Consider the following 23,092-nt stretch of genomic DNA (forward strand, 5'->3'; position numbering starts at 1 on the left):
TTAGAAAACTGGAAGAAAAAGAGAAATGTTTCTTTCCTTTCTATGTGATGAAATAAATTTACCAAAACCAGGAATATACATATTGCTTTTCCTCATATATGTTGGGAGTTAAAGAGGAAAAAAAACAAGTAAAATCAAAAATATAGATGAACACCGCATGTATAACCCAAATTCTGTCATAACAGGTAAAGTCCCTATTGTATCACTACTAGTTCATCAATCTCAGCTGTTAATTCTACAAAGATGACCTACAAGAAATATGTAAAATTTTCAATATTGATCAGACAGGAAAGGCTCCAGAGCGTCTGCCATGCAGGGATGAGTCCCTTTATCACCTGGTTTCAGAAAAATCATCCTAGGAAGGAATTTGATAGACTCATTAAACAACAACCTAAAAGGATTTGAGCTTTCTTTCTTAGATCACTATTCCAATGACTTCATTCCAGCTCACATTTCAATTCATCCTGAAAAATGAAAGAGGTTAACGTGTCCTTTATGGAATACTCAGGCGGATCAGTTTCAACTTCTGGGTGAACTACTCATAAAAATATCCAAAGATCAAGATGACCTAACTAAATGGTGTGTGCACAGCAATCCCAGTGGTCAAAGTCCCAATGTTTAATACCAAAATATAAACAGCACCATAATACTCACTTTCAGTTTCTTGTTTAGTTTACAGCAGTATCTGTATACCATTGCCAAGTTCAGAGGTCCAAAATCTGCATAAAAACTGAGATTTAAAATAAAAAAGTAGTATTTAGTAGAAATATGATTTTCGGTAACATCAATACTCATTTTCATTTTCATTAAAATTACAAACAAATTTCAGTTATCATCAAGAATAAGGTTCAATATATAACTGATTCGTAGAGCCCAAATAACTCATGGTTTCACCCTACAGAGGATCACAAATCACTATAACCAGTCTCTAGTCTCTTAACAGGGAACTGTTTAGACAGTTCTGAGTTCTACCTCCTCCTATCTCCCTGCCAGGACACTCAGGAAAAGGACTGAAAAGCAGGCAACAAAAGAAGCAACAAGAACATAACACGTATGTTCACTTCCTCCTTGTACTTATCACCTCCTCAGTCACCAATTCTAACTATTCTCCTCAAACACTGCTCTCAGTTCTCAAGGATCTTCAATCTAGTGGTCTTCTTTCTCGTTTCCTTCTCCTTGAACTTTGCATCATGTGACACACAGACCCTTCTCCCTCTCCCCACCTGGGACATCTCCAGGCTACAGTCAGCAGTCCACGGTTCTCTCGTACCTACTATCATGAATTTCACGGATAACCCTATGGAAGAGAGGTGGACGGCTTCCACACTTGAGACCCAGCATCAGCCTTTTCATCTTCAACTACCTCCGAACCTCACATTTACAGGTCCTTCCATCACCTGGAACTCAGAACAGCTAAAACTCAACCCATCCTTCCTTCAAAACATTTGCTTCTGACAGTTACTCAGGCAGGAAAACTTGCAATCACAACAGGGCAACAAATTAATATCAATTTAATTCTCATATACCAGAAAAGCCACTACTCTTAAGTCATCCCTTGCTTGTCCATTTCCTATGTTAGCCACGAAAGGCCAGAGCCTCTTCATCTCACATCCTTAATGTTTAAATTCTGCCTCTCCCCTGCCCAATCATCCTGTATTACACTCTGAAGATTAATCTTCATAATATCTCACTTCTCATGTATCTTCCCACACGTCAAAAATGTTTAATGGCTCCTTGCTCCCTTCAGAATAATTCCTTGACCCAGCAGTCAAAGCCCTACACCTCATCCCTCTAGCTTCCAGGATGACCTTACCTCCTGAAGGGCTCCATATAGGATCTGTATTCCAACAACCATGTCCATCCCTTATTCCCAAATACTCCATGGCATATTCTTAATCCAAGCCTCAACTCACACTGGTCTCCTTGGCTGGCATGCCCTCCTTTTCCTCTTTCTGCTCCTCTCTAACTTCCTCAAAATCCAGTTCAAATCCTACCTTTCCAGTCACCCTTAGGAAAAACTACCCTTCTCTCAAAGTTCCCAAAACTTACCATCTGAGACACTATTACATAATGTTGAATTAGCTTTTTTTTTTAAAGTGTAGATCCTACCTGCCCAACTACAGAGTAAGCCTCTCTCTCTAGGGCTGTATCTTATCCATATAGGTTGAGAAGAGTATCTTGCTCATAATAAAGAACTTCAACAAATGAGTCCTCCTTATGACTATTTTGCTCATTAATGCTCAGGTTCAATTTCACTAGACCATAAATTTACTAAATATCAACAAGTTTCCAAAAAAATCCACCCCCCAAAGACCTTCACTTTGAGGGAGTCATTTACATTTTTTTCTGCTACTTAAATTAGAGTGTCATAGATATGTCACTACACTACATCAAATCTGCCAGGAGCCACTTGTCTTACATAGGAATACTAAACTTGTATATTTTTTTTAAGATTTTATTTATTTTATTTTGAGAGAGTGGGCGAGAAAGCATGAGCAGGGGGGAAGGGCAGAGGAGAGAGAGAGAGAGAGGGAAGCAGACTCCCTGTTGAGCAAGAAGCCCGAGGAATCTAGGCTTGATCCCAGGACCTTGAGATCATGACCTGAGCCAAGGCAGACACTTAACTGACTGAGCCACCTAGACGCCCCTAAACTTGCATATTTTATCTACATTAATCAAGTTGGTAATATTTTGAAACTTATATTCTAGGTAATACCAAAATTAGCTGTCCCTATACACAAGCTTCATGAGAGTTAAAAACACAGAGTTGCCAAAAAAGGAAACTTGCAATAATTTGATGTAAAAAGTTATTGATATATTTCTAAAGTTCCCGGTGTACTGCTGTGTTTTAAGTATAAACAAAATACCTATGAATCCAAAATGAACTATGTTTTATTGTATCTAATTACTGACCCGTCTTGGATGGTCAACATGAATCCACTCAAATGAATCAAAATGAAAAAAAATCGAAAAATAAGCACCTCCCAGCATGATGAAAACAGTCCTGTTTCTATTACAAAGATTTCTTTGTCCTTGAGTTATTGGAAGCAACACTCTTGGCTAATATATCTTGTTTTTTCCTACTCAATCATGAATGCTTAAAGATCAGGTGAATCTAGAATTTTTAGTTATGGTTCTATCAGCTTTTTAGATTCACTTTGAATAAATTTCAGGAAAGCATAAAAAATCTGAAGCATCTAATTCCAGTTTCGTACTAACCATTAGAAGCCAACTTCATTTTCAACTACAGTTTCAAACTGTATAGTTTCTAACTGCAGAGCCCACGTAGCCACCTGTACTTTTGGAAGCAATATGGTTAACAAACACACCTGTTTCACCAAACATCAGATAAATAAACTAGTATATTCCAATAAGACAGGAAAAAGTACATCAAATACAAACCATGTCCTTAAGTTGATCTGTACTCTCCAACATGGTAGCCACTAGCCACTTGTGGCTATTTAAATTTAAATTAATTAAAGTTATACACCCTATATATTTCTATCACAGCATTATTTACAACAGCTAAGATATGGGACCAACTCAAACGTACACACACAGATGAATGAATAAAGAAAAAGTGGTGTGTATGGACACACATACACCCACACACACACACACAACACACACACACAGGAATATTACTCAGCCATAAGAAAGGATGAGATCACACCATATGTGACGACATGGATGGACCTAGAGGGTATAATGTTAAGTGGAGTAAGTCAGATTGAGAAAGACAAATACCATACGACTGTACTCATATGTGGAATCTAAAAAAACAAATGAATAAACAAACACAAAGCAGAACCAGAGAGCAAACAAAATGGGTGAAGAGGGGTGGGAGATACAGGCTTCCAGTTATGGAATGAAAAGGTCATGGGGATGTAAGCTACAACACAGGAGAAATAGTCAACGGTACTGTAAAAGTGTGTATGGTGACTGACAGTAGCAAATTGTGGTGACTGTAGCATAATGTATAGAGATATTGAATCACTATGTTGTACACCTAAAACTAATGGAATATTGTGTCAACTATATTCAAATAAAAAAATTTTAATTAATATTAAAGTTAAATAAAATAAAAATTCAGTTCTCCCATCATATTAAGTAACCCATTTCAAGCATTCAAAAGCTACATGTAGCAATGGCTACTGATTTGGAAAATGAAAATATAGACAATGTTCTGCAATGACAGAAAACACCAATCAAGATGAAAAGATAAGAGGAGAACAAAAGTAAGTATAAAACACTAGAGAAATTGCCAAATAACCTGAGTGAGGTAAGGATAAAGTCTTTGAAGAAATTGAGGTCCTTCCCCTTCAGAGGCTCACATGCTCCCAACAGTGAAATTAGGCTCTGGGAATTCCTCTCCCCTTTTGTTCAAGGAGGTCATATTTCCAAAAAGACAATTAGAGACCTAGAGCAGGGGAGGAGAGAAATAGAAGGGATCCTGGCCCCATTCTCCTCTACTGTCCCTCAAAGAAACAAGCTGCGGGAAGAGCATCAGACAGCTACACAGAAGACGCTATACCTGCATCTTGACCACGACACCAGGTAAAGGGTAGATGAAAAGCAACCTGAACCCAGAGTTTCCCACATCACAAGATCTTAAAGCTAAGTGGGCCAGCTTTCATATTTCACAAAAAGGGAAATGAGCCTCAAGTCATACTAAGAAATGCAGTCAAAACCTTTGCACGGCCAAAAGCAATTTAAAACAGGTCTTCAAAAGTCAGAATTGTTCGGGCGCCTAGGTGGCTCAGTGGGTTAGGGCCTCTGCCTTCGGCTTGGGTCATGATCCCGGGGTCTTGGGATCGAGCCCTGCATCAGGCATTTTGCTTGGCAGGGAGCCTGCTTCCTCCCCTCTCTCTTTGCATGCCTCTCGGCCTAATTGTGATCTCTGTCTGTCAAATAAATAAATAAAACCTTTGAAAAAAAAATCAGAATTGTTGCAGGCAAATACAAAGCCAACAAACTCTATCTTAAGGTCATTTTATATATTCCTTCCTCATAAGTGTTGGCATTTCTAAGAATATATATGTATTTATAATAATATAGTTTTATGTTTTTATATTGTTTTCTGACTAGCTAAATACATTTTGAAAATGTCAAGATCACTGGGGGGGAAATGGTCATGGCTGCTCACACTGTTCTGGGTTATCACCAACTTTGATACAATAAAGCGCCATGAATAAAGAACACACCTTCCAACAACAAGCTTCTTTTTTTTCTTTACTTTTTTATTTAAATTCCAGTTAGTTAACAGAGAGTATTAGGTTTGAGGTGTACAATATAGTGACTCAACATTTCCACACAATACCTGCTGCTCATCACAAGTGCTCTCCTTAATCCCTATCACCTATTTCACCCATCCTCCTGCCCATCTCCTCTCTGGTAACCAGCAGTTTGTTCTCTATGGTTCCATAGTATGTTCTCTATAGTTAAGGGTCTGTTTTCTTGGATTGCCCCCCCCACACTCTCTCTTTTCTCTTTGCTCACTTGCTTTGTTTCTTAAATTCCACATATGAATGAAATCATATGGTATTTGTCTTTCTCTGACTTATTTGGCTATAGTCTCTAGCTCTACCCATGTCATTGCAAGTAGCAAGATTCCATTCTTTTTTATGGCTGAGTAATATTCCTCTGTGTGTGTGTGTGTAGACACACACACCTTCTTTATCCATTCATCAACAGACACTTGGGCTATTTCCATATCTTGGCTATTGTAGGTAATGTTGCTGTAAGCCACAAGGGTGCACATATCCCTATGAATTAGTATTTTGTATTTTTTTGGGTAAATACCTAGCAACAACGTGCTTCTTTATAAGAATCCTCCTCACCCGAGGTGGGGGAAAATGGAAACACATTTAATAAGCCAGACCATTACTAGAGAGAAACATTAAAATACAAAAACCAATTGATATCAATTGAAATAAATCAAATGTGTTAGAGAGTATAAAATATGTACTTGGGCAACTTGTAAGGAGTTGGGCTCAGAGTATAGGGAAAGAAATAGAAGTCATCAACCCAGGGAAAGTGAAAGAGGAGGGAAAATGGCAGAGATGAGCCCTGCAGAGATGTAAGAAAGAAAAACCTGAGGACAGAGGGGACTCCTAAGCCTGAAGTCAATGACACTAGATAGAGTCTTCTCCATTCTGGCAATTCCCAGGAAGAGCCCTCCAGAGCCACAGTCAAGCAATGGCTACCACTTTTTCTTGGGTGGGGGGGCGGGGTAATCTGGTCTCATTTGGGCTCATTTGGGCAGGGAAAACCGTGGATATATTATTTGATTATTTCAGATACCTTCAGCTTTCCCTCCAAAGCAATGAAGGAACAAACCAACAAATTAATCTCTCTTATCTATTTGTAAATTTTCCCTTGTAGGTTGGCAAATTATGGGCCAAGAACCAGAATGAAACTTGTGAATTATTCAGTAAAAATCAGTCAATCTGTCTTTTATTTGGTAAGTATAAATAGCTAAAATCAAATTCTTTCCCGTTTCAAAAGGAAAGAAGTTAAAAGAATTGGAGTCTTAGCAATTGCACTGCTGGGTATTTACCCTAAAGATACAAACACAGTGATCCAAAGGGGCACGTGCACCCGAATGTTTATAGCAGCAATGTCTACAATAGCCAAACTATGGAAAGAACCTAGATGTCCATCAACAGACGAATGGATAAAGAAGATGTGGTATATATACACAATGGAATACTATGCAGCCATCAAAAGAAATGAAATCTTGCCATTTGCAACGACGTGGATGGAACTAGAGGGTATCATGCTTAGCGAAATAAGTCAATCGGAGAAAGACAACTATCATATGATCTTCCTGATATGAGGGAGAGGAGATGCAACATGGGGGGTTTGGGGGTAGGAGAAGAATAAATGAAACAAGATGGGATTGGGAGGGAGACAAACCATAAGTGACTCTTAATCTCACAAAACAAACTGAGGGTTGATGGAGGGAGGAGGGTTGGGAGCGGGGGGTGGGGTTATGGATATTGGGGAGGGTATGTGCTATGGTGAGTGCTGTGAAGTGTGTAAACCTGGAGATTCGCAGACCTGTACCCCTGGGGATAAAAATATATGTTTATAAAAAATAAAATTTAAAAAAATAAAAATAAATTAAAAAAAAGAATTGGAGTCTTGCAAGTAGGGAAGGGAGAGTCATCTCCTTCTGGGAAGAAAAAAGAAATGGGAGCCCAAGATCAGGGCAATCGTTTACCAGGGTCATCCACTGCCCACAGGGTCACCCAATACCCACAGGGTCACCTAACATCCACAGTGCTGGCCCTACAGATGTGAAGTAAAATATAAATTGGGCCTAGAAGCCCTTTGATTATACCCAAAATGTCTAACTCTTCTCATAGACTAATGAAGTATATGACATATCATTATTTTGTGTTTGGTTTTTCAAACAAACTCTAATTTAAGTGGGCCCATTCTCAGAGAAACCGTTCCTTAAAGCACTATTGTATCTTATTCTATGTATCAGAAGATTCATCTAAAATTTTTCAACTCCTCAGCAAAAGGATAAGCCATGTTCCAAGCAGCACTCATTCATTCAACAAAGTTTATGACCACCTACTCTGGGCAAGGCACTGTAAGTTAGTATACTCATCAGAGTACTGACAATGCAAAAAAAAAAATTTATTTATTTGGGAGAGGGGCAAGAGGGGAGGGAGAGGGAGAGATCATCTTGAGCAGACACTCCACATTGAATGTGAAGCCCAACGTGGGGCTCAACCTCACAACCCTAAGATCATGACCTGAGCCAAAACCAAGAGTCAGATGCTCACCCAGGTGCCCCCAGGAGCCCCCACAAAAAAACTGTTTAACTTCTTTATAAATAGGATGGAAAAATTCCATAAGATTATTGTAAGGCATACCAACTCTTCAATTTTTTACCAGCACTGCTGACAGTTTTTGTCTATTCATTCACTCACTCACTCAAATATTTACTGAAAGCCTGCAGACTGCTATTCCCTACTTAAAAGGAGCTCACCAACTAATGAAAAGAGAAGTAAACATTATCACAGTGTGATAAATGCTGAGTAGCATAAGTAGAGTGAGATATGAGATTATATACAGTAAGTACCTCCAAAGTACAGTGAGATTATATATATATGTGTGAATATGTATAAAATTTTGGTGACACTAATCAGTGCAGTCCATGGGCTCTACACACCACCTAATATTTTCCCTATAACTGGAATATTATCCACACCCCTCCAGTGAGATGATGAAGTTCTTAATATGGCTGAAACTCATAATAACCAAATTTCAAAAAGGCTTCACCTGCTCAGCAAACACTAATCTAAGATCAAAGTACACCGTGAAGCCCTTGTAACTCAAGGCTTACATTCAAGCCCTTATGGCATAACAAACCACACACTGACATTGACTTCCAGGGAAGAGAGATGGCACATCGGAGAAACTACCCAGCTCCATGTCAGTCAGATAGAGTCTGATAGAAAACTAAAGACCACTGGGAAGCAAGGGGTTCAAATCCCAACTTGATCACTCAGTGTCTCTGGGCTGGTGCCTTATGGGACTCCACATCCTCATCTCAGATGAAGCTGCTGAATTAAGGCTTCTAAAGTTCTTTCCAAATGTTTTATCATATCATATCATATCATATATCAGCTTTCTAGTTATTATATACATTATAGGCTATTTGATATAATATATACTCTGTGTGTGTGTGTGTGTGTGTGTGTGTGTGTGTGTGTGTGTATGCATATATACTAGAGTCTAAAGAATCTAAGATTCTAGGGCATCTGGGTGGCTCAGTTGGTTAAGCATCTGCCTTCTGCTCAGGTCATAATCCCAGGGTCCTGGGATTAAGTCCCCTATCAGGCTGCTATCAGGGAGTCTGCTTCTCCCTCTCCTTTCCCTCTCCCTCTGTCCCTCCCCTCCCCTCTGCTCATGTTCTTTCTCACTTGCACTCTCTCTCCAAAAATAAATAAATAAAATCTTTTAAAAAGAAAAAAGAGGGGGCACCTGCGTGGCTCAGTGGGTTAAGCCGCTGCCTTCGGCTCAGGTCATGATCTCAGGGTCCTGGGATCGAGCCCCGCATCGGGCTCTCTGCTCAGCAGGGAGCCTGCTTCCTCCTCTCTCTCTGCCTGCCTCTCTGCCTGCTTGTGATCTCTGTCAAATAAATAAATAAAATCTTTAAAAAAAAAAAAAGAAAAAAGAGTCTATGATTCTAGTTATACATATTGGACAAACCCATACAACAGTTCACATGTTTCCCAAGGGCTACAGGCCCTAATGGATGCATTCCACCCTCCCAGTGTGTTGAGTCTGGGTACAAAGGCATTTCCTTCAGAGTATCTCCTCAAAGAAGGGGAAGAACCTCAGTTTCCTCCCTGAAATTCACTAGGCTTTCTGCACAGCTGGGGAACAAACCCACAGACCACAAAGTGGCTTCATAAGGTAGGAAGCTTGATCTCATAACCATTTATTTGCCTGCATGAAGTTTGACATTTGTTGAGATCATAAAGGAAGGGGAGAACGCCAGTATTGACTCTGACTCCTGGTGTTTGGTACATTATTCTAGGTTTTCAGGAAAGTCCACAACACCGGAAATATGAGGAAGTTTTCTCCGCTTAGTACCTTCCCTCCCTGGGGCAAGGAACAAGCCCATGCTGCTGCTGTAAAATAGGTTAGTGTTGCCACTTTGCCTTAAAGCCAAACAACAGACTAGATGGTATCAAGGAAACTTCCAGCATCAGAAGAAAGAATGACTGGAAGAAACTTCCAGTCATTCTGTGACTTCCCTCTTTGGAGCAAGTCAATTAATGAAAACCCCCTCTGAGGCTCACAGTAATAAAAACAATAGGAGATTTCTTCAGGAATGCACTGGCAAAATTAAATTCACTCCCACAGAAACATTCTCAAGCAGTATAAGTTAACCTCTTTATTCAATGGCAGATATTGAGGGAGAGAGGACCTTGCAGACAGCATACTCACAGCTTTGATAGAAGACAGAATGTACCCTCCTCACATTTCATAAAGCAACTAAGGCCTTGAAAAGGAAAATAACTGGACGCCTGGACAGCTCAGTCGGTTAAGTGTCTGCCTCGGCTCAGGTCATGATCCCAGGGTCCTGGGATCGAGTCCCACGTCAGGCTCTCTGCTCTTTAAGACCGAATGTGCAAGGAGTCTGCTTCTCCCTCTGCCCCTCCTCCTATTCATTCTCTCAATCTCTCTCTCTCTCAAATAATAAATAAATAAAATCTTAAAAAAAAAAAAAAAGGGGAAAGGAAAACAATTACTCTAAAACCCAGTGAAGATCATATTACCCCTCTAAACACTTGGAATTAAAAGCAAAACCTTCATACTTGCCTGTGAGGCCCAGGCTGGTGCAGCCCCTACCTCTCTCTCTCTCTTTGGGGCTTCATCTTCCTGGTTTTAATAGTAAGCTCCAGCCAAGCTATTCCTTTTAGTCCCTGCCTCAGGCCGTTAGCACATTCACCCTCCCAGGCCTAATTAACTTCTACCTACCCTTTAGGTGTCCGCTCTTCTCACACTTCCTCAGAGACTTCTTCCCTGATCCCACACCTACCTCGGGCCTCACCTCACTTCACACATCCCCCCACGCTCCCACCCCACCCGCACAGGCCAGGCTCCATTGTTATGTGCTTCTTGGATCTCTCCTTCAGAGTACTTACAAATAATCCTATGTCTGAATATTTGACCAGTATCCTCCCTATCGCCCACTGGACCATAGAAGCTCCAGGAACCTGGAGCTGGGTTCGAATGTGCTCACTGCCATGTTACCTCCCTAGCACCTGGCACAGAAATGACTGAGTAAGGAATGAAAGACTGAGATGTGGTTGGTTCATCTGCAAAAACCCTGCCTATTTCCATTTAATCCTTCTAAGCCATACGCCAGATTAATGTGGGGAGAGATATCAGGTATTACATTTTATTTATCGATGGTCACATAATAAAACTAACTGGACAAAATTAACAAAAATGACCTAAGACGTAAAGGCGGTAAAGGGGAAGGAGAACAGCAGGATGGCCCACCTCTCTACTGCTGGGAAAGGTCTAGAGTCAGCCCCACCACCCCCCTTCAGCCTTATCTTTATCACGGGCTTGTTCCCCAGGTGGCCTGCTCCAGAAGTAACCCCCAGTCTGAAAAGATTTACCCTGACTATACATCACCTCAATTCCTTTTGTCTTAGCAGCCCCTTCAGTTCTGAGAGCTTTGCCCATTAAATCATCCTAAGCCTTTACTTTCGGGTTTTCTAGAGCTGCAGCCAATCTGCTGTGGGGCTTGTGAAACAGGTGCAAAGTCGGACCCTAGTTAGGGGCTATCAGAACAGGAAAGGCACTCTTTTACAAGCCCATCATTCACAGCTTCCTAGAAGAGGCCTTTTTAAAACCCTTTTATCTCACATTAAGGAAAAAAAAAAAAAAAAGTCTTTAACATTTCAGACTAATCCAGCTGCAGAGAATCAATAACTAACTACCAAGACTAATGTAAATGCTGTATCAATACCATGCCCTCTTAAAGAGAAATGTATACAGTAAGAAATCAGTTATTTGGGGCACCTGGGTGGCTCAGTCAGTTAAGCAGCTGACTCTTGATTTCAGCTCAGGTCATGATCTCAGGGTCATGAGATTGAGCCCCATATTCAACTCTGCACCAAGCATGGAGCCTGCTTGAGATTCTCTCTCTCCCTTTCCCTCTGCCCCTATCCCCTTCTCCCCCTCTGGCTGGCAGGCAGGAAGGCAAAGAAAGAAAGAGAGGGAGGGAGGGAGGGAGGGAGAGGGGTTAGGGAGGGAGGAGGAAGGAAGGAAGGAATGAGAGAGGGAGGGAGGGAGGAAAAAAATGAATGAATAAATAAATCAGTTATTCAAGGATCCCCAATTCAGAAATCCCAATCTGAAATAAAAATGAGAATTATAAGTAAGCCAATAAACAAAGTCATATTGTTTCTTCTAAAGCCTGCCACAAAATCCATGCCCTTTTTTTTTTTTAAGATTTTATTTATTTATTTGAGAGAGGGAGAGAGAGCACCAAGAAAGAGGGAGAAGAAGACGACTCCCTGCTGAACAGAGAGCCCAATGTGGGGCTAGATCCCAGAACCGTAGGATCATGACCTGGGCGGAAGGAAGATGCTTAACCGACTAAGCCACACAGGTGCCCCAAAATCCACGCCCTTTAGCCATGTTTATGAGAAAGTTCTACTCTCACACAGGGTCTATTTAGTCTTATTTTGTACCAAAGGCCAATAAAATATGATGTCTGGTTTCTACGTCCATAGTATATTAGACTCATAAGACCATAGGGAGGAGGAAGCGATTAGGGGCAGCTACACTGACAGTAATGTCAAAAGCTAACCCAATAGTAAGCAGCACCTAAAACGTACTCAACTCCTAGTAGTTAGCTATCAATAAAAACTGACTGAATAAATTAAAACCACTAAAAGATAACAAGATGTTTAGCAAACAGGCACCATCTGCTACATAAACAGAGAGCCCTTCATTCCTTAGAAGCAGCTAAAACCATCCCTGAATTACAGTGAAACTGTACAACCAATGAACTTGTAGTAATAGAGTCTGAGTATTACAGAAAAACAAAAGGTAAATCATAAGCAGTAAACTCTTCAAGAAGGCGGAAATGCAGATTCACCTTAGAAAAGTTCCACAAATTATAATGCTGCTTTTATATTTCAAGATGTTGATTTCCCAACTCACTTTTAAGAGCTGCCTCCCTAGAATGCCACATTCCCAAACACAACCAGAGAAATGCATTACTAGAACATACCCATCAAGGAGAACAAATGTGAAATAAACCATCTTTCCTGGTTCTCCAAAACAAAATTAAATTTTATAACCAAAGAACAAGTCCAAACCAGCAAATTCTTCATCAATAGGATGTGAACATCTTTAAGACCAAAATATTAAAGTGTATAGATTAATACATGAAACATTTTATTCAGGGGCTCTGACTTGGTTGAGCCTCTGCCTTCGGCTCAGGTCATGATCCCGGGGTCCTGGGATGGAGCCCTACATCATCAGGGAGTCTGCTTCTCTCTTTCTCTCTCTCCCTCTGCCCTTCCCACTGCTCGTTCTCTCTCAAATAAATAAAATCTTTTAAAAAAAAAACATTTTATTCAAAAACTATAATTCACACACACTATTTCTTATAAAGGAACTCACTGTCAATTATAAATAACTGTGATCATTCACCAGATGTTTCCAAGTTGTCAGAACCAGAAATAAACAGTACATACTTTCAATAAATAAGATGATATTTTGATGGTTCTCATTCAACATCTGATTCTTTGGTGGTCCTAGAAGTACTTAGATGATTAACAAAACTCAAGTTCTTTTTAGGTAAATTCAAAGTAAAGCTCAAAAAAAGTTTTTTTTTGTTTTTAAAGAAACAATGAATTTGACACGTAGCTTAGAAAGCCCAGTTCAAATCAGGGAGTCAGAAAGGAACTTCAGATCACTGTCCCATCCACCTTCTCAGTGTTTAAACAAGTAAATATCTAAAACTCCTGAGCAAGTATTGTCTGTTTTCTCCTTAAAGATCACAAAAGACAAAGATTCCTCCTTTTATTTTCATTATAAACCTCCCTTTTTACTTCCTTTCCCTATCCCCAAAACAAAACCAAGCACTAAAAAGGCAAACCTTTCTCTGATTTACATAAATTGCCTACTATAATGTATCTCTTCGTTCCAGTCATCCAGACCAGAAACCTTGAACTTACATGTTCAATTCCTCACCCCCCTCCCTGACCTGGTCAATCCCAAATACAGGCAATCCATCCCTTCTAGCTTCTTCCCCCTGTTCTCCCTCTGGCCTTTCTGTTCCCACTGCTACAACCCTAATTCAGTCCTCCCACAGCCTAACCAGACCCCCACTTCCCAGCCTAAACCAGAGCTCTCTGCCACTGATAAACCCACACAACAGAGGTCCAAACGGCTTTCTACCATGCAGTCTCCAACTATGTGTCCAGCCTCACCCGGGACCTCTATGCATTCAAACATTTTGCCTCACCTAAGAGAATCTTGATAACTCCAAACACTGGAATCTCTTTCTTTCCTTCCTCTTCTGCTCACTCATTCATTCATTCAGCTAACATTTCTTGAGCACCAGCTATGCGTCAGGCACCGTGCTGCGTTGTAGGGATACAATGGTAAACAAAAACAGGTAGTACATGTCCTCACAGAGATGGTAAAATACACTCTGCTCTTCTGTGCCCTTCAAAAGCGAATTCAAACCCCTCTATGAAGTTGTTATCACCCTGAGCGGTAATAATCTCCATGTCTCTTGGATTCCTAAAAAATACCTTTGCAGCTTTTGCCATATTTTGCCCTTCACTGTGTTTGTATTCAGTGCCTTATGTATTTGTGTTCCCCCAAAGCTTTAGCACAGAATCCACACTGAAAGCTAGCTCACCTAAATGGTGGTTCCTTCTCCAGCAATTTCCAACCATTTCTAAGTTTTAAGTTTCGTTTTTTTCACTTCCTATGAAAATGCATCAAGGGTCTTTTTTCTTTTCCTTTTCTTTTAAGCACAAAGGTGTATTAAAGCTGTGGGTAAGTAAAAGTCATTTGTCTTGGGCTTTGGAATGTGTTTATGAACTTACAAATGAGAACATCTGATGTCTTAGGAATCTACTTCAAACAAAATAATGAAGCCGCCCCATGGTGATTTGGCATAGAAAGAACTTGGACGGCAGACAGCTCCCCATTGGACACTCCGACAGCCCATTTGGATCCCTCTGTCAGGCCGCCTGATTAAGACTGCACTGAGTTTTAACTGAGTCTGTAGCACCTTAAAACAATTTTGGGAAAATTTTTGGGAATGGAGTGAGAAGGAACCCTTTTTATTTTTAATTTTTGTTTTCAATTTAGTATGTGGCAGGGGTGCCTGGGTGGCACAGTCCTTTGGGTGACCGACTCTTGGTTTCGGCTTGTGTTGTGAAAAACAATTGTGTTGGGAAAAACAATTTTGTGTTTTTGTCAGGCTCCTCTCAGGCAAATTGAAAGAACTGAATCATAATTTGTCCTTATGAAGATTAGAGATAGAGAGAGCACACTCAGAAGAGAGGGGCAGAAGGAGAGAAAAACTCAAGCAGACTCCACACTGAGCAGGGAGCCTGATTCAGGGCTCAATCCTATGACCCTGAGATCACGACCTGAGCTGAAACCAAGAGTTGGCCGCCCAACAGACTGCACCACCAGTGCACAGCAAGTATTTAATTAAATCAATACCTAGAAAGTAAAATTTGACTCTAGTATGCCACTGAATTTAGAACTGGCTGGTTTGTGTATACACAGAAATGTGCATTTCCTCATCACATATACTATGTGGTACTCTTGGTGGCTATACACACACACACACACACACATACATACACACCTAAAACTTACATGTTCAAAACAGAGGAGGAGAAAAGGTAGCACTGAACACTGCTGGGTTATTTTTGCAAGGTTAGGATGGAAGAAAGGAGAAAGGGAGAAGAAAGGGGTAAACACGTCATCTTTTAGAGCTAAAGAGTTTTCTTTCTGAGTTTTTAGGAGAATTCTATGTAGAAACAATTATATCTTAAATTACAACAGTTAAGAACCAACAACATTTCACTAGACAGCCTGCAAAAGAAGTTTTCAGAAGCTGGGCTTCTTTTGTTTTCATCCATCCTATTAATATAGAATGATAATTAATTCAATTTATTTATTATTTAGTCCACTGAAAGGGGAAAAAAAAAAGCAAAATTACACCCACAAAAGTGGAAGTGGAAAAATCATTTTCATTACCAGCACACATTCCTAGATACGGCCTAGACATAAAGTTGGTGCCCACACTGTCAGCAGCTCGCTTCTAACCAAAGCCATCGCCGCTCAAGTTAGAAGGGCCAGGCCTGCCAGGGAGGGAGGAAGCCCTTCTATACCCTCCCCACCAGCCTCCGGCTCTAGACAACTGGGAACTTGCTAGAAGCCTAAGATCATGAACTCCAGGGCCAATTACCCACAGCCTGAATCCCAGCTCAACAACTTAACTACCAGCTCAGTGACCTCTGAGCCTCAGCTTCCTCATCTGTAAAATGGTCATAATAATGGCACCTAACTCCCAGGGTTCTTCTGAAGCCTCAGTGAATGCATACAAAGCACAAGAACACTACCTGGCACGGGACTATAAATGTAAGCTATTGTTATGATTTGCTTTTTATTCCAAAATTCAACTCTGTCTCCTCCTCTTTCACTATCGTAGCAACTGATAATGACAGCTGGGGTACCAAATGATGGCCCTAAGATGCTATAAGATCATATATTTGAGCATGTCCATAAAAAGCATTAGCCTTTCCATTAAATTAATCTACTTGCCATATTATTTGAAATATTTTAGATTTGTTTATTTTAGAGAGAGAGAGAGAGCATGAGCAGGAGGGCCAGAGGCTGAGGGAGAGAGAGAAATTCCACCCATCTCCCCTCTGAGCAAGGAACTGAGAAGGGGCTTGATCTCATGACCCTGAGATCACAACACAAGCCGAAACCAAGACTCGGTCACCCAAAGGACTGTGCCACCCAGGCACCCCTGCCACATACTAAATTGAAAACAAAAATTAAAAATAAAAGGGTTCCTTCTCACTCCATTCCCACAAATATTTCCAGGCAAGGGAAGTTTTTCTCTATTTCTCTCAAAGATGTCCTAATCCACATTCTGACTCATACCTCTTCTATAGACTATTCTTATCATTCTTCTATACATTATTTACCCAAGAATCCCTGGTTGCATTAATATCAGGGTGCCTTAATAGAGTTTAAATGAAAATTGAACATTTTAAATTATTTAAATCTTCAATTGAGCTAATTAGTCCTCATTAGAGGCTGCTCATTCTTCCATACTAAAACAGTGGGTGAAATGCTTCGAGTCACTTCAGAAACTGCTTAATATTCAGTCCCCAGAGTATGTCCATGAAAGGTTCTCTCCTGCATTTTCAATACCTTCCCTTTGCAAACATAGTGAGAGGAGAGATAAAAGTGGACAAGGCTGGAAATGGAGACCCTCTACACTATCCTTCACAGCAAACTGGCTTTCCATGTGTTAATATCCAACCCTGTTCCCATCATCATAGTCAGGAGGGGCATTACAAAGGTTACAACAATTAACAAAATTCATCTCCCTAACTTTTGAGCCAAAAATATGTGAGCCAAGTTATAAAAAGTAAGCCTCTATTTGGATTACAGGGCCCCATTCCAAAACCAAAGAATTAGCCTTTCTGGAGAGCTGCGTGTTATTTGTAGCTTAATCAAATACAGATAAATCTTTGAAAGGCTCCCTTTTTATGGGGCTATTTTTGTCCCATGGGTGTGTTAGCCTATACTCTGATTTTAATCCTGATCTGTGAAATCATAACTCAAGGATAAATGTATGGCTTTCTTATCAACCATATTTTACTAAAACTGCTCAGGCCCTTATATTAAGGTGATAAATTCTGTATTAAAATCACACAGATGTCAAATAAATAAATAAAATCTTTAAAAAAAAAAAAAAGGGGCGCCTGGGTGGCTCAGTGGGTTAAGCCGCTGCCTTCGGCTCAGGTCATGATCCCAGGTCCTGGGTTCGAGCCCCACATCGGGCTTACTGCTCTGCAGGGAGCCTGCTTCCTCCTCTCTCTCTGCCTGCCTCTCTGCTTACTTGTGATTTCTCCCTGTCAAATAAATAAATAAAATCTTTAAAAAAAAAAAAAAATCACACAGAAAATTCAGACTTTCATTTCTAATAAATCACCTCACCTCATGGTGCCACTCTGTTAAATTTTCTCCACCGGCTTCTCAGAAGGTTGCCATTACAATCGTGGAGCGCTATCATTCCTCTTAGAACTAACTAAACACCTGTGCAAAACACAGCTGCATCCAGAGGACCGACAGCCTAATATTTAGAGTCTACTTCCTGATTCAAAAATAATAGTTGCATTTCCAAGGTGATAATTTAGCCAGAGAGGTGGCATTTCATTTATACGTTCAGTGAGTAAGTACACAGTTATAAGGCTATACAAGGCCTGTGTGATAATGTATGTAAACACACTCCTTTCCCTGTAGAGGTGTACAGTATGATTTGACAGTCAAGACTTTTCTCCCCATAGGACATCCTCCACAGAGAGAACACAGGTTACTATACATGCTTCCAGGGGCTTTGTAGAATCTCTCATCCTATGCTTCCCAAAGAAGCAGTGCTGACAAGATGAATTCCCAGGCCTCTGTCCCTCTTTCTTTTCTTCTCTCTCTCCACCGTTTATCCACCTCTTTCTCTATTTACTTCCTCTTCCTTCCCTTGCTCCTCTTTTCCTAGCCCTGCCTGTGAAATACGTACCTTGACATCTCCTCTGTCTTCCCCCAAATCACATCATTCTCGCAGTTTTATCAACCCTTTGGGGAAAACTCCCCAAATTTAAGAACGTCAAGTCTACGCAATGGCCCTTAAATTCCTTAAATTCAACATGATCAAAATGGAATGCCTGATGTCCCCATTAATCCCAATTCTTCCACACTACTTCTTGCTCAGTGAATGGCCCCGGCAGGCTCCCTGGGACCGAGGTAGTCTTAAGGACTTCTTTGCCTCCTCTTTTGCCTCAGCAACCCCCAACTCACCCACCTAAACTGTTGCCAATCACATGGATTCAGAGCTCTTCTTTCTACCACCACTGCCACCAATCCTACTCTAGGCCTTTATTTCTTCCCCTTGAACATTCTAGAATTTTTCTAAGTGGGCTTCTACTTCCACTAACCCATCTTAGATGATACTATAATATTAACTTTTTGAGAGAAGATATACGTATCTCAGAACCAGAGGGTCTGGTTCCAATTCCAGCTCTGCTACGTCTTCATTCTGTGACCTTGGGCAAGTTACCTAACCTCTCTGTACTCTAACTCTCATCATCTCTGCACACTAAGGATGATAATAGCACCGGCCTTATGGAATTGTTGAGAAAATAAAATGAATTCATGATTAATAGTTGTGGGACACCTAGAACAGCACCTAGCATGCATTTAAACACTCAGTAAATGTTTGCCATTATTTGCCATTAGCCCCAATCCAGTCATACCATGGACTTCCCCAAAACCATGCAGGAGTCCAAAGGCTTCCAATGATACGGCAGATCCCCGCCCCACCATTCAGTCTACACCCTGCTGACCTTTCAACTTCATATTGCACACCCCCATGGGACCTGAATACATACCAGGTAAACTGGGGGACTTACTAGTCCCTGAACCCACTCTGGAGCCTCCTTTCTCATCCTTGCTGTTCTTGTTTCTGGGATCTCTCCTGATAAAACTCTGTCCATCCTTCAAGCCAACTGTAAGTCCTCCAGGAAGCCCTTTTCTAAACACTTCAACCAAATGTGCTCCCACCTGCCTGGGAACTCCTCTTAGCACAGGGCCTATGTTAACCTGAAGACAGTCCTCTGTCTGTACTGCTCACTGCACTACTGTTATTCTCCCTATAGGCTTGTAGCTCCTCAAAGGTCCTATGCGCATTCATCATTGCCATACTCTCCAGCACCTAGCCATGAGTAATATGTTGGGGGGGGGCGGTCACAAGAAAAGATGGAATCATGGTTAATCAGAACCATGGCCACCGCTGTGGCAAGGCAGCTAGGCAAGTCCAAACCAAGAGAAATGTATGCTCTGCCCATACTGGAGTCCTCGTCATAGTTTCAGATGACATCGAAACTTATAATAGAAATGGGATGGTCTCTCCAGCGAGTCTTTCTTTATAAGACACCAGAAATACAGTAGAATAAATGTAAGAGGAATGGGGAGAGGAATCACCCTATCCTAAAATACCAATATTAAAATACACAAAAAACAGTTCCTCACATTTGCTCAATACTACAATCAAAAAACCATCCAGCAACTGTGTTTAGTGGTTAAAGGCCATTTCCTGCTAGATCTACCACTTAGCCATCCCTAAAGAAGTAACTCAGACCTCAACGACGGAAGCTTGTTCTGTGATATATTAACAGCCTCTGGCATGTCAGTCACTGCAGAATGGAACACCGTGACACATACACAGTCCCTACCCTCAGACGCACAAGAGGTCCCCAAACCCTAACCTCACGAAAACAAAGCCACAACAATGCTCATTGCCAACAACAGAGTGCACACTCAATAAACAGCAATGACATCATCCAGGTACCCCGGGTCAGGGAGCAGGCCGGGCAGTCCTCCATTCTGTCTAGGGGCAGAGCTGTAATCTGACACCACGGATTTAGACCTCATTGCCGCAGCAACTCTGGGCATTCATAAGCAGCAGCAAAGGGCTCTTTCATTCCCACTTCGGCCTTCAGCCATTCAAGAAGCATCCTGCCTCCAGCACCACTAGGAGAAATTCCCAAGACACCAGTTTCAAGAATCCCTATGGTGAAGTGACAGTTAAAGATGATTTGCTCTCAAATAAAAGATAATGCTCCTAAAAGTAGAGAATACTTTCACTCCTCAAATGCCTGGATGGTACCTACAAATCCTTAGGCAGATCGGCCAAAATCCCTTTTAAGGTGACAAGTCCGAGGAAGCTTACTATGGTTCATTAAACTCTGTTCATGTAACTGCATGTTTGGTTAAACAACAAAAGTCAAATAAAAATGTTTAAGTTAAAATATATTGGACTACTCTGCAACACCAGCTCTTTTAAGGAGAACACACTCAAGTCAGTTCAGCCTTCCTTTTCTTTATTATCTGTTGCTTTTATTGAGTGGAGGTTTATCTCTCTTTAATTAAATTTTTATTGCCCTTAAAAGTACTAAGATAATCCTTTCCCTGTAAATTAATTGCCTTTCACAGAAAACAGTTCCCTATTTTTATTTTACACTCTCAAATCCTAATCCCACAGAGGCAAAGTAACCAAAGAAAGTAAATCAGCACTCCTATACCACTTCCTCAAAGACAAAGAAAGCTTGAAGGGCTGAAGCTTGGGGGCACCCAAAGAAAATCACCCAACAATTTCTCACACAGGTAAAGCCTTACTCATAGATAAGACTTGGGTACAGCTACCTCCAGCCAAACATGTCCCACTTTACAAAAACGAGCTGCAGAAACAAAAACATCCTGCGAGACAACAGAAGCCTTGTGAACTGAAAAGCTGAAGTGCTCCTAATACACACACTTCCCTGTACTCTGTGGTTGCCCCATAAATACTCCCCGGCTGATTCACAGGCCAATTACAGCGGCTAGCAAGGACAGAGAGTCTCCCTGGTCCTACTCTGGGGAGTGTTAGGTAACAGAAGGTTGCAATTTGTGGTGGTGGCAAGAAGAGCTAATACAGACAAAGGTTTAAAAGGAGTGGGCTGTTGACAGGTTCACATTATGTTAACTTTGCCTGCACCTCTTACCAAGCACCTGAGTCTTTAAAAAATAGTATTGTTACTTACACCACTTGTGGAGGGGGGGTAAGTGAATAAAACTGCCATAAAGGTGCATAGGGTTCCCTCACCAAAGAGCCAACAGGCTAAAAGGTTGAGAAAAAAAAAATAGAAACTTACTTTTCATAGACCAGCTCCTCATCGATGGAGAAATAGTGGGTATTTACAGTGCTTTTTGGTCTATTCCTTAAAGTAGCAAAATATAACCGATCTGAAAGACAAGTTTAAAAGACGGGAGAAAACATATGAGAAGTAGGGCAGCTGAACGTGGAGAGTGGTGGTAATACACGAAAGATCAAAATAATAACTGCTACCCATTATTTAAAGACCCCAGTAACACGTGGAATTCTCGCAGAAACCTGATCTCTCCCAGAAACCCAGAGACCCAAGAGCACAACAGAGAGGTGAGAAGGGGACCCAAATGAGACACTCAGCTAGGGGCTGGGGGTGGGGGCAGAGTTCCCACATCTCCCCTGTTTAAGGCCAGCAGGAGCGGACAGAAGCTGGGGGTACCCGTAGAACTGGAGATGCAAGTTTGGCTCAGAAATCTCCAGACCTCAGCAGCTGCGGAAGGGGAAGAGAGGCGAGCCTGCAGCTCCGAAGACTTAAAGAAGAGGAAGGGAGGAAGAGACAGGGAGGTGTGACTGGGGGGTGTCCCGAAAACCGAGGGGATCAAGAGCGGGATAAAGGAGGCGGAAAAAATCAACCGGAGCAGGATCCCCACGAGCTGCTGTGTGCAGAAGCCGGACCGAACCCGGCGCTGTCCCATTACCAGGAGGGAAGGCCATCCGAGGGAGCTGCAGAGGGAACCAGGGACGCAAGAAAGACAGAGAAGCCGGAAGCAGGGGGTCCTCGGGGAGAAGGTAGTACGGAGAGGGGACGAGAGCGCGCGCAGTGGCTGCAGGACACCAGGGGCCCGGGGAAAGCCGGAGACAGCGGTTGGGACGTAGGGATAGAAGTGAAGAGTTGGGGGCGAGGGAGGGTTGGAGGATGCGGGGCGGCTGCTGCTCACCTTTCATGAACTCGCAAGCCCCGATTAGTTCCCCTGACTCCGCTGCCATCTTAAGCGAGATACGCACGGGAGAGGACTAGGTCGTGGCCAGCTGAGGTCACCCGCCCCCGGGGGCTTCCCCACCGCCCAGGAGCCGGGAAGCTTGCAGTCCCGAACACCGAGCCCGCCCGAGAGAGGCAGCAGGCGCCAAAGGCGGAGGCGGCTGGGGGGTCAGCGCGCGGGGCGCCCCGGGGACATTCCGTGGGGAACCCGAGCCCGCTCCGCGCGGGGCGCACACGCCCCAGGCTGTGGCCGCTCCGATTCGGACCCGGCTGCTGCCGCTGCTCCGCTGCCGCCGCGCCAGGGAAACGCAGACCCGCTCTCACGGCCGGGCAAAGTCTTCCCCCCGCTCCCAAAGTGATCATGGAGGAGGAGACGTCTGGCCCCGATCGCGCCCGTGGCTACTCGTGCGACAGCGGGCAGGACTCTAGTGCCCGCCGGCAGGCAGCAGCTGCTCCGGCTCCTCCTTCGCCACCTCCTTTCAGCAGCAACTCTTCCTCCTCCTCCCCCTAGGTCCGCCCTCAGACCTTCTTCCCCGCCCTCCCTCAGCCCCCTCCACTTTCACGGCTCTGCGGCCATCCCTTAAAGGGACAGCTCCGCTCCTTTCTCGGTGCGGGCCCCGCGCCCCAGTTACCAGGCGCCCCGC

At 42.4% G+C, this 23,092-nt stretch overlaps 1 protein-coding gene across 3 annotated transcripts in view; it reads right to left on the bottom strand.

The window, feature by feature from the left end:
- Nucleotides 1-23,092, bottom strand: part of CDC14A (cell division cycle 14A) — a 174,975-nt gene that overhangs the window by 134,429 nt on the left and 17,454 nt on the right. Inside the window, exons 1-3 of one of the 3 annotated variants that reach the window (XM_047725779.1) lie at nucleotides 22,408-23,047; nucleotides 21,516-21,606; nucleotides 655-730 (exon numbers count right to left, since the gene is read on the bottom strand). In XM_047725779.1, the coding sequence (XP_047581735.1) occupies nucleotides 655-730; nucleotides 21,516-21,606; nucleotides 22,408-22,456 (216 nt within the window). In that variant the 5' untranslated portion in view covers nucleotides 22,457-23,047. Of the gene's footprint in view, nucleotides 1-654; nucleotides 731-21,515; nucleotides 21,607-22,407; nucleotides 23,048-23,092 lie in introns of those variants that run through there. The other 2 variants (XM_047725782.1, XM_047725781.1) reach the window with 2 other exon arrangements.

Source organism: Lutra lutra, chromosome 4, assembly GCF_902655055.1.
Source record: "Lutra lutra chromosome 4, mLutLut1.2, whole genome shotgun sequence".
NCBI lineage: Eukaryota > Metazoa > Chordata > Mammalia > Carnivora > Mustelidae > Lutra > Lutra lutra.